We start from the raw sequence: 12,024 nt of genomic DNA on the forward strand, positions 1-12,024 counted from the left end.
TCGCTGGATATTAGTCAGGTTTTAAAGTTCTCTCTGTCGCAGCCCCCCCCCCCCCCCCTAACTTTGCTACAAACAGTAGTAGCGGGTAAAACAGTAGTAGGTAATAAAGACAAAACCCTCAATTCATCTCAACCATCTCAGATTTGACTGTCAGCAATGCAACTGTTTATTTAAAATAAAAATGGTAATTAAATTATCCTGAGGTGCAACTCATAATTTCCAATTCTTCCAAAATTTCTTATAAAAAAAAAGATTGAAAAACAGAAACCTCAATAACTGGCCTATATAAATATAATGTACTTCTAGAAACTATAAGGCTTCCCCGTGAGCGGGAGCCAGTTTTTAGAAGTAAGTATAATGATGTTATGTTTTAAACACAAACTGTAGTGGACTGTTAATTGTTCATGGAGTTGTATTCAAGCTAGGATTATTCTTTAAATGATTGAAGTTAAATTTGTCACTGTCACCACGATGTGACCTGTTTATCAATAAACAAATTTCTGCAAACCAATTTTTTTATGTATTGATAATGGTCTGAAGTTTCAGAACCTAACATGTTTTTTCTTCCATTACTTCTCGCAACTTCGAAGACCAAGTGAGTGCATGACACACCAAGTGAAAATACTGGTCCTTTACATGCTTGACAATTGCCAAAGGTCACAGGTGTCTACAATGCATTCCTGGCGAGGAGGCGACTGTCAAGCCTATGCTTTTTTTGAAAGCTAGAGTTTTCATGAGGTGACCTACATGTACACATGTATACTTTATCAATATGCATTGTTTATTTAGTAATTAATGTGTATTAGTAATTAATTTCTCAGGTCAAAATGGGTGTACACAGGGGTAATTGTAGATCTACCCAAATAGACAAAATGTACAGCTCAGAGTTGGGAAAAACATGGGCATGTACATGTAGCCCATTCAAATTAAACCTTTTGTTTGTTTGACAAAAGTCCCATTTGAATTATAATACTGAATTTTCTATAAGCGATGAACAGCGGCGGCTAATTCCACAGCTTGTGTTGTGAGTAAAATTATGCAAATTCCTACAGAGCTGGCAAGTTTCTTGATTGTGGAATTTTATGTTAGGTATCCACATGGAATGAACGATTAATTAAAACTGTTTGCATAATACGGGCCAAAAACAATTTTTTTTTGTGAACTTGAGTCTTTCGAGTAACCTACATCAATAGTGTACTGAACAGTCCATCTATAAAATTCTTCTGCACAATTTCGTTAACTATTAAAAATGACGTTTTTGGAGACCCTTATTTCTGCACAAAAAGGGTAACGCTTTTTGTCTCATATTTCTTAATTTTGGAAATACATAAAATTATGAAATAATTTTTGTAGGTACAATTAAAACATTATTGCTTCGTTATATGACAGTTTTTGTCTGTTACACAGTATTTAATATTCCAGAATTGGATTTTGTAAAATGTGTCCTCCGAGCTCAATATGTATTCATAGGCGCGACGGTCATTAATACGTAACAAATGAAAGGAAGACTTTTTATGACCGGTGCGCACTACTGATATTTCCCAACATATTTGACTGCATGCCCAGTTGTCCAAATCAAGCAGAACACATTGTTTCTCTCTCTTTTCTAGAATAAAAATTCAGGTGGGTATTTTGCTAAATATAAAAATAATGCATTCTATATTAATAATTCAAGATGAGATATTTGTTTTCCTTCGTGCTCTCATTGCCGAGACTCTCTCTTTGAAAAGATCCCGAGCGTAATCGTACAAAAGAAAGTCTTCGGCGTTGATGTCATAGATTCCCTGGATTTGCTCCACTGTCAAATTTTCTTTTTTGATCTTAGCCGCGTATGTATCATTCCGCTGATCAAAATCTTTCTTAAACTTCAACTTGAAAGTGTCTTCAAATAACAACTGTGTGTCCAACTGGTTCTCCAAAAGTCCAAAGAAAGCAAACCGTCTTAAATTCTCCTTGGCGCTTTCGAGCATTTTCACTTTAGTTTCAGCGTCGGATAATGATGAGTAGCATCCAACTTTAGTGAGGTCAGCAAGCATTCTCGTCTGGCGGTTTGTGGCCAAGTTGAACGGACAAGACAAGAATTCATCGAGCGAGACATTTTCCCAAGATGCACCTTTGTAGCACAGTGGTAACTCCTCTTCCGTCGGGACATGTCCGTTGCACATGTGCAGTGAACTGAACCAGGTGGCTCCCCTCTGTACATGTTGCCACTCACTGAGGAATCGTGCAAACGGCTCGCGCAATACTGTCACATAGAAGTACCTGAAAAAGAAAGACTGAGTTAGCTTTACAATTGGTAAGTTTGCTTGCTTAAAGACACTGCCATCGATGTAGGAAGCATTGAACCCATCCTAAGTTAGGACGGGTTACTCATCCTAACTCGAGTTAGGATTAATCCTAGAGTTTTGTGAAATCGGCTGCAGGACACCTTTGGTAGTTGTCAAAGAGCAGTCTTCTCACTTGTATCTCAACATATGCGTAAAATAATTAACAAACCTGTGAAAATTTGAGCTCAATTGGTTGTTGAAGTTGCGAGATAACTATGAAAGAAAAAACACCCTTGTCACACCAAGTGTGCTTTCAGATGCTTGATTTTGAGACTACAAAATCTAATTCTGAGGTTTCAAAATCAAATTTGCAGAAAATTACTTCTTTCTCAAAAACTACATTACTGCGGAGGGAGCCGTTTCTCACAATGTTTTATACTATCAACCTCACCCCATTACTTCTTACCAAGTAAGGTTTTATGCTAATAACTATTTTGAGTAATTACCATTAGTGTCCACTGCCTTAAAAAAACTGACTGAGGTCCCAACTTCATAGACTTGCATTATAAGCAATATATTGCGATTTCCTGCTTAGCTAAAGTGAGCAGGACACCAGTTTGACACTACCTAGTCACAAATGGTTCGTGTTAAATATTTTTTTTGTCTGAAACCTACTTGTATAGCCCGGTTCATACTTCCTACGAATGCGATGCTAATTAGACGTCGCAACTCTGCCCCCGCTGCGATATTCGCAAGAGAGTTGAGCACAACTCAAATGCTGCAAACTAACTGTTTCGAATTTGTGGTGTCAACATTCATATCCCATTTGCATTCGCAGGAAGTATGAACCAGGCTTTACTCAGCTAGCTATAAGCATAATATAGTATCATTGTGTACAATGCCTATGCCGGCATCCTGTGTTGGGGCCCAGCTGCAGGGGGTAACCCTGTTTCAGGCCCAGGGCCAGGAGCACACAAAAGTAGGAGGCAATGGGCCCCTGGATGGTGGCAGTTGGTTTGGGTCGATGGCCCAAATCATTTAAGTGTAGCCCTCTTAGAGTGGCCATCTGTGGGCTTGTGAAGTTGTCTCTCATAAATAACAACAATCAGAAATTGTGCCGTCAATGTATAATAAGGTGACTGTCGTGTCGTAGGATGACAGTCCCCCTTTAACCATGGTACATTTATCATTTGGGGAGAGATTGGAGTCTGCTCTGTTTGGAACACGAGAGCTTAATTACATACCTTCGTCTCTGCCATGTCTGCTGCTTGACATTTTCATACTTATCCAACATCGACGGAACACAGTTGACCATTTCAGTCCAATCCGCATGGACACCACACGCCCACCCCGACAGAGTACTCACTGAACAGCCACTGTTCGTTCTCACTCCCTGGACGAGAACAGTTGCAGGCCTTTATGCCGCGCTGACAAACACAAGGCTTCTCCAACATAAGGTTTGCTTTGAGGTGTCGACCGAAATTGGACCCTCCTGTTTTCTGGATATGCACAAAAACAATGACGTCTTTCCAATGTTTCCCGTAGATATCAAAAGTAACATTCTTGGATGTGAATTCTCGTGTGGTGTCGTGTAGTGCCATTTCCCCCCGTTTACACATATACATGTCCATGTCAAAGGAATCGTACAGCAGAGATAAGATTGTCAAACCAACAATTGTACTTAGTCCAACAAAATAATAATTTGCCATTATTGTTTGCGCAGCTTGGTTCACATGGCTTTACAAATCAACCTGAAGGTAAAGAAGGTGCCTTAAAAAGTTTGGGGTGCGGATAAATTCTCCTCATTTTGGATCAAAAAGTGCCGACACCGACAGCTTCATTGGGAAGCCTTGGAATGCATCCTCAATGCTGACTATAATTCTGGCAATTCAGAACCTGCATTTGAAAGAAAGAACAATTTTTCGTTTAGGTTTTATTGAAAACAAAAGCCTTTGGTTATTTTAAAGAACAAAAATGGATTTTAAAACTGGGTTGGTGACAACCATGAATGCAACTAAATTTTACTTTCATAAAACAGAAACGTTGGTAAAAATCTGCACAAAACCAATACATTATTAATTAAATATATACGTACACATGCACATGTTAGTGGATTGGCCCTTTTAGTGTGAACTGCAGATGAGAAATCAGCTTATTTTAAAAAGGTATCAATATAAACCACAAGGGAAACTGACTGGGTAAATTTTGAAATGATTTTTGGGGTTGAACAAAGAATTGACTGGAGTGGGATTCGAACCAACGACCTCCGGATTAACATGCCGGCGCTCTACCAACTGAGCTAGGATTCGAACCAACGACCTCCGGATTAACGTGTCGGCGCTCTACCTATAGCTCAGTTGGTAGAGCGCCGGCACGTTAATCCAGAGGTCAGTGGTTCGAATCCCACTCCAGTCAATTCTTAGTTCAACCCCAAAAATTATTTTTAAAAGGAATAGCATATAGTTACACTTTGCAAGCCCCATCCTGGGTCTACATACTGAAATTAAGGCCTAACTTACGTCAAGAGACAAACTATTGTATTTATAAGTTATGTATTATTTATAAATAATATAAGACTCCCCCCCCCCCTCCCACCCTAACCCTAACTACCTCCATGCCCTAACTGACGGCCGGGAGGAGGGTTACGTTATCGCAACTAGACCTGACTATAGCCCTGGTAGGACGTCAGTCAGTGCCACTGGAGGAGTCCAACCTGGGCTAATGGAATGCCAATGCACTATACAGCCAGCGCCCAAAATGAATACCGGACACTTCGGCATCTCGCAAAGTCGGCACCTGCAAACTCGACACCTTGCACACTCGGCACCCACTCAGCACCAAGAATGTCGGCACCATCCAAACTCGGCACCGGCCTTTTTTTGACTATCAGCACCAAGCAAAAATTAATATCACCTCGAATAGTCAAGTGGTTACAAATAAAGTAACGTGCGTGTACTTACACAATAAAAATAGGTTTGGGAGTTTTAATAGTAGCTTTTTAAACCATGTTAAATCACTAATTCTATGGGTGATGAAAATTCCGAACTTTCGAGAACAATTGGGCCCCTGGAAGTTTACCGTCCGACCCGCATGTGTCGTGTTTAGTCAACAAGTAGGCTGCATGTTGGTGAAGTGCGGTGCCATTTTTCTTATGAACTTTCGAGAACATTTGGGCCCCTGGAAGTTTACCGTCCGGCCCGCATGTGCCGTGTTTAGTCAACAAGTAGGCTGCATGTTGGGAAAGTGCGGTGCCATTTTCTTATGATTTTGGCTCTGAAATTTTTTAAAAAGGGTTCGTTTAGTTAGGTTAATAATTTTCAATGGATTTTTGCCTCTTAACAGAGCGTGATTTGCCGAAAGGCACTGGCCGGATAATTTCCCGAGGGCTCCGTTTTGTGCGTGATATGGACGGCACGCACACGCCGCTAGATCGTTTGGTCTGCACACTCCTTCCAGTGCTAATTTTTTTTTTTTATGATTTAAACGTATTCCAATAATATTTGCAATGTTTTTAGTAACAACTTTATAAAAGAATCACGCTTTTTATGGGACTATGAATGATGGTGGGACTGATAACATAAAAATGAGGCTACCACACAGTGTAAAAATTGAACTTTTTCAACTGGGTGCCGAGTTTGTATTTGTACATGTGCCGAGTTTGCTAGGTGCCGAGATTGTGGGTGCCGAGTTTGCAAGGTGCCGAGTTTGCAGGTGCCGAGGCGAGTTTGCTGCCGAAGTAACCGGTACCCGCCCAAAATATAAATCACAAACTTTCTAGACAGGTTGATTGAATTGAAGACTGAAGAAATTTAAGCTTGTGTGAGGAAAACGCCGCGTAGTAGTAGCTAGTACTAAAACTATAAGGTTCGTTCCGCTATTATTCAGTGGATACGATAGCGGAACGAACGTCATAAAGTTCTAGGGAATCCCGTTCTAGGAATAGTAGAAGACCGGGATCAGCAATGATCAGAAACCACTGAACGACCCACGGACGGGACGGTCAGTGCATGGAGGAAGAACAATTTTTTTCTTCCTCCATGGTCAGTGTGAGTGTACACGACCACCTACTACACACGCAACTCACATAATGTTTCTTGTATAGTGAAATGTAATCTAAGGGCATAAGTTAGGCAGCCTAATCTTTCCTTCTGACCTTCTTTTGAAAACACTGGCTGTACAAAATCACGAACTTACTCTACGCTTGAGTTGTCCTTCGATCTGCGGTCGGGGCACTTTTAAAGCTAGGTGGTGGTGCTCGTGTTGGACATGCATTACATGTGGACTGTGTTTTTAATTATTGCACCAACACAAAAAAATGAGGGCGCTATGCTGGTTTAACGGTGGTATTTTGTTTGCAGGTGAAAAATTAACGGTTGTGTTAAATACCGCCCTCTTACGTGTGGACAACTGCTGCTTTATGATTGGTCCGTTGCGCGTAAGTTAATAACCAAGCTTTATGATTGGTCTGTTAAGCGTAAGCTTACGCGCAACAGACCAATCATAAAGCAGCAGTTGTTCTCTTAATAACCAAGCTTTATGATTGGTCCGTTAAGCGTAAGCTTACGCGCAACAGACCAATCATAAAGCAGCAGTTGTTCTCACGTAAGAGGGCGGTATTTAACACAACCGTAAATTTTTCACCTGCAAACAAAATAAGGCCGTGTCCGAAACGGCGACTTCGGCTACAACTACGGCTAGATCGCGCGCGTCTGCCTATTCTTCAACACGTACTGGTAGACGCGCTGATCTAGACGTAGCTGTAGCCGAAGTCGTCGTTTCGGACACGGCCTAACCACCGTTAAACCAGCATTGCGCCCTCATTTGTTTGTGTTGGCGCAAATAATTAAAAACTAAACACAGTCCACATGTCATGCATGTCAACACGAAGACCACTTAGCTAGCAGAGCACAGCTCAACTTCAGTTCTAGAACCTTGAATTTGTTCATAATTTCTTCACTTTTTTGAAGAACTTTCACCATTTCTGTGGTTACAAACCATACCATCTCTTCATTAGGGAGTCCCAAACTAGAACTGATCGCAAGGAAGGTAAGCAAACATTTTTGCGTGTTCGGTTGAGCGCTGTATGTGACCATGGAGGAATAAATTAGATGTGACGACGAAGCGGTTCAGACTTTCAGACCATGCCAACCGATAACCGATTAATTAAGACTCGGTGGACTTTGGTTGGGGTCGCCAAAACACACCCTAGGCCTAATATGCGGGCCGGTATGCGCTCATCATCCTCATGCGGCCATTTTGTAAATTGACAAAACAGCTTTGCATAGCTTGTGTTCACATGTGTTCTCTCTCAATGTCCATTCAAAGCTGTCATACAGGAAACAAATTAATGTTTATCTACTGTAGGTGGAGGTCTGACGTTACAATTGAAAAAAAAAGTTTGATTCAGTATCATTCACAAAGATGGTTGAGGAACTTATCCAGCCATCATATTTATTTTTCTAAAAGTAAAGTAAAATAAAATGTATTGTTTATTGTTTTTTTTTTGGGGGGAGATTAATTTAAAACAATTCTGTCTACTATTTAGATGTGGATTATTTATGAGAGACAAACGGATTGTGGGTAATGTAACCGAAAGACTGATATGAATGGATAAAAATTAAAAACTAATAAAGTGACAAACAAAAACAAATTAATTTAGTGTACAATTGAACACAAATTGCAGAATGCATCAGGCACCAGACTGATTACAAAATCACTTGACAATTTATATTTCATTACCTTCTGAAAAAGTGCAACATTTACAAATACATTCTTAATTCTTTAAGTGAGCAAAGCCATCAAGGGTGATAACACAAAGCAATCAAGGGTGATTTTAAAGTAAACTGCTGTCATCTCTGACAGGCACCCTGTACACTCGTTTATAAATTACAGGCCCGAGTCATTTTTACACAACGGGCCCCGACTATTTTTTTTATCAAAGTTTATACAAATCATATTTTGCTGTATTAACATAAAGCGTTAAGTTTAAAAGTACTTTCGATAAACAGTACATTAAAAAATGGCTTTCTTGATTATTTGTCCCATACAAAACAGCCAGCATAAAGTTCCTGCGACTACAGTAGGTACATCTTAAATCAGGCTTTTGAAAAGGAAGTTGAGAAATCTGCTTTGTTAATAGCCAACTATAGTCCTTTATCATGGTGCAGCCATTTTGAATTTTTCCCATTGACATCAATGTAACCAAACCGAGGCTGGAAGAACAAAATAGTCTGGTTCCTATTTGCACAATTATAATTAGCATTCATTCTTTGTTATTCGCTACAAGGAACATGACCAAGATGGAGACAACATGATGAAGATCTATTCAAGGTTCATCCCTAGAACAAAATAGTCCTTTTTTTTGTGATTAAAGTTTATACAAACCAAATTTGGCTGTATTAACATAAACATTTAGTTTAAAAAGTACTTAAAAAGATAAACAGTACATTAAAAATGGCTTTCTTCCATGGAAGATAAACATGATTATTTGTTCTATATAAAATTGCAAGTGTAAAACACATAACCTGTGACCGCAATATTTGTACATCTTGAAGGCTGCACTCACAAGGAAGAAGAGGAATTCACTTTGTTGATTTGAAACTAAACGGGTTTATCCTCAGCACATAACTGTCCAACAAAGGCTTGCTTTTAACTAAAAAGTGGGACAAGTAAACTATCATTGAATAATGAGCGGAGATGAGCTCCGAACTCAAGTTCTGTTGTGGGTTCGGGAGTCGTGACGCTTTTGTCCCTGAGCAAGATACTTAACTACATGCTCCTTTCCACCTAGGGGGTCAAATGGGTACCTGCGAGGGTGAGATGGTTCTTGTGATTGATTAAGCTGAGTAGCACATATCTGTTGCACAAGATAGCTGAGATGGTTAACGGAATGATTCAAGGCCCAGTGAGTGACCTGGGGTAGTAATGCGAAGCGCACTGGGACACCCTTCCAGGGTGTGAAAAGCACTATATAAACTTAATATTATTACTAACTATCATTTTCACTGGTTCCTCTTCTTTTATCACTGGTTCCCATTTTCAGATTTCCTTTTATTTCCGCATTACAGGGGACTTATAATTTAATATGGTAGTTATTCCCTCTTTAAATATCAACAACTTTGATGTTCCGTTAAAATTGTAATTATGCTTTAGCTCAGCCATAGAATGTTTGGTTGGAAGTACTGACTCCATCAAAATCTTACATGAAATAAGGGCATAGGATTCCGCAGAGAGTTCAGGTAGTTGTGGTTAAAATTACAATCAAATAGTAAAATTGTAAAAAAAACACTGATATGAAACGATCTTAATCTTCAATAAGTTGTGGACATTAAACCATAATTATAACAATCGAAACTCAAAATGCAAAATCTGATAAATTCTGTGTAATTAGTTGCATAATTCTCTCATTTAAAAATGGCAAATCTTTTATCAAAAATATAGGTGTTGAATAGTACAATGCTAATAATGCTATACATGTACTTTGAAGTTACAGTATTAAAAAATGCAAACATTGTTTATGACCTCGAGTCTCTCCCAAAGTACTTTGAAATGTGACATACCCGAGTATATATGGGCATTTAAGAAAAATAGATTACGAAGAAATTACTTTATAAAAAAATTACTTTTCAGGAATTACATTAATTCTCCTCCCCACCAGATCAGGGCCCAATTTCATGGCTCTGCTTACCGCCGAATTCTGCGCTTACGGTCGCGATTACCCGCTTACGTGCAAGTGCAAAATTTCTGCGCTAGCCTTTTAAGCGTAGAATGCCTAGAAACGTGAAGTACGTACGCACGCAGAAGCCAAAATTCGCCACTAACCCGTGAAATACGCTTGCCGTAAGCACAGAATTCCCTGCTTCCATATCGTCGATTTTGTGCTTACGGTAAGCAGAGCCATGAAATTGGGCCCAGCTGGGAACTATGTTTTTCAAATTCTGTAAGATACTTTCCCCAATGATATCTAATAATTGGGAAGGCATTAGTATATATCACTGATATTCTTTTAAACTTGACATAATCACAGATTTTAAATTTGAGCTAACTTGTGTGTTAAACTTGAGCCAACATTAGCTCATCTAGGAAAACGATTTTTGAAACTTAACATGTGGGCTACATAAACCATGTTTAAAAACAACAAAACATATTTAAAAAACTGTAAATTGCACTGAATTAAATACTGTCTAAAGTTGACAAAGTCTTTGAGTAAACAGTACAAGTTTCAATGTTTTTGTCAGGGATTTTATAAGAACTCACATTCGGAGAATTAGAACTTTCAAGCATGGCAAACACCCCCCCCCCTCAAATCTGTTCATCAGATCATGAAATTTTGGTTCTGCAGAATCAGAGAGATCGAGTTTGAAGCTCTGCAGAGAAGTTTACTACTATTACAAACAATTCTTTATGTTAATCCATCATGAATGCAACCAGTGAACCAATTGAATACAAATGTGTGCATATTTTATGCATTATGCTCACCACCACCCTGCTACAGACCCCATAAAGCCATTGGACCCTACCGGTAAACAGTGTTGTCCAAGGCCCACACTTTGTGTACCACAACTTCTATATCAAATAACAAACCTGTGAAAATTTAGGCTCAATCGGTCATCGGAGTCGGGAGAAAACAACGGAAAAACCCACCCTTGTTTCCGCGCGTTTCGCCATGTCATGACATGTGTTTAAAATAAATCCGTAATTCTCGTTAACGAGAATTTATATTGTTTTGCTGTTTTCTCAAAAAGTAAAGCATTTCATGGAATAATATTTCAAGAGAAGTCTTTCACCATTGCCTTCTGTAAACCCTGTAAGTTATTTGTAAATCTGTGAAGGGTCCAATGGCTTTAAACGCAACATCACATGAACCAAACAGTGAGAGTGAGGGTGGGGGGGGGGGCTAGACTTGCACCCAGCATGGTGCTCATCTCGCTGCAAAATAGTCTTCATTGGCGATGCTAGTTTTTGTGTTCGTCCCGTTAGGGTCCAATATTGACTGGCTTAGAGAGATTGGACAAGTCTATGTCCGAACCAGGGACTTTGTTTACAGCTACGGCTAGATCAGCGCGTCTGCCAGTGTTGAAGTTCAGGCAGACGCCCGTGATCTAGCCATAGCTCTAGCCGAAGTCACCGCTTCGGACATGGCCTTAGAATCTGGATCCAAATCTTTATCAACATGTTTGTTTGATACAGATATCTTTTCTCCAGTAATTCGCATTGTGATAATTTGAGTTGTGATATCAGCGACTATGGTAGCAAAATGGATGCCAATCAAGACTATAGCTGCAGGTTGGTCTGCACTCTTTATGTTGTAGTGGACTACCCTTTACTTTCTTGTGTGGTAGTCTGGATACCAGCCTGCTCATGAGCGCTCTACATGCATGGTGAGCGCAGGCAATATACATGTATGGGAACAAACAAACACACCAAAACACATCACATGCCCTGCAGAAATTGAATAGGGTGCTAATCAACTTTTCTTTTTAACATGACGTCATACATGTATAGAGAATTAAACACACACTGTTTAGATGCGTTCAGCCACATAATATCATATAGCAGGCTGCCATATAATGCCTTTACCCTCATTCAGTCATTTGAACGATATTGATTTGTCAGTAAAAATGAAGAGTTAGTGGGTGATTTTCTACAATACTAACACCAACAAAAAGTGCAACCGTGAAAGAAAGGAGACATCAACTTCAACATAGGGGTAAAAAAAACTTGGGAAAACTGTTGGGAGTATTTTTAAGCGGAAAGG

General features: G+C 39.5%; 1 protein-coding gene across 1 annotated transcript; it reads right to left on the reverse strand.

Annotated features, from left to right (window-relative positions):
• Positions 1 to 157: 157 nt before the first annotated feature.
• Positions 158 to 6,604, reverse strand: LOC139944813 (heparan-sulfate 6-O-sulfotransferase 1-B-like). The gene is given in 4 exon segments (XM_071941925.1): positions 158 to 2,262; positions 3,512 to 3,618; positions 3,620 to 4,163; positions 6,462 to 6,604. Coding segments are annotated over 3 exon segments (1,056 nt in total). The 5' UTR covers positions 3,977 to 4,163; positions 6,462 to 6,604; the 3' UTR covers positions 158 to 1,670.
• Positions 6,605 to 12,024: the final 5,420 nt, after the last annotated feature.

Source organism: Asterias amurensis, chromosome 12 (genome assembly GCF_032118995.1).
Source record: "Asterias amurensis chromosome 12, ASM3211899v1".
In the NCBI taxonomy this organism is placed as follows: Eukaryota; Metazoa; Echinodermata; class Asteroidea; order Forcipulatida; family Asteriidae; genus Asterias; species Asterias amurensis.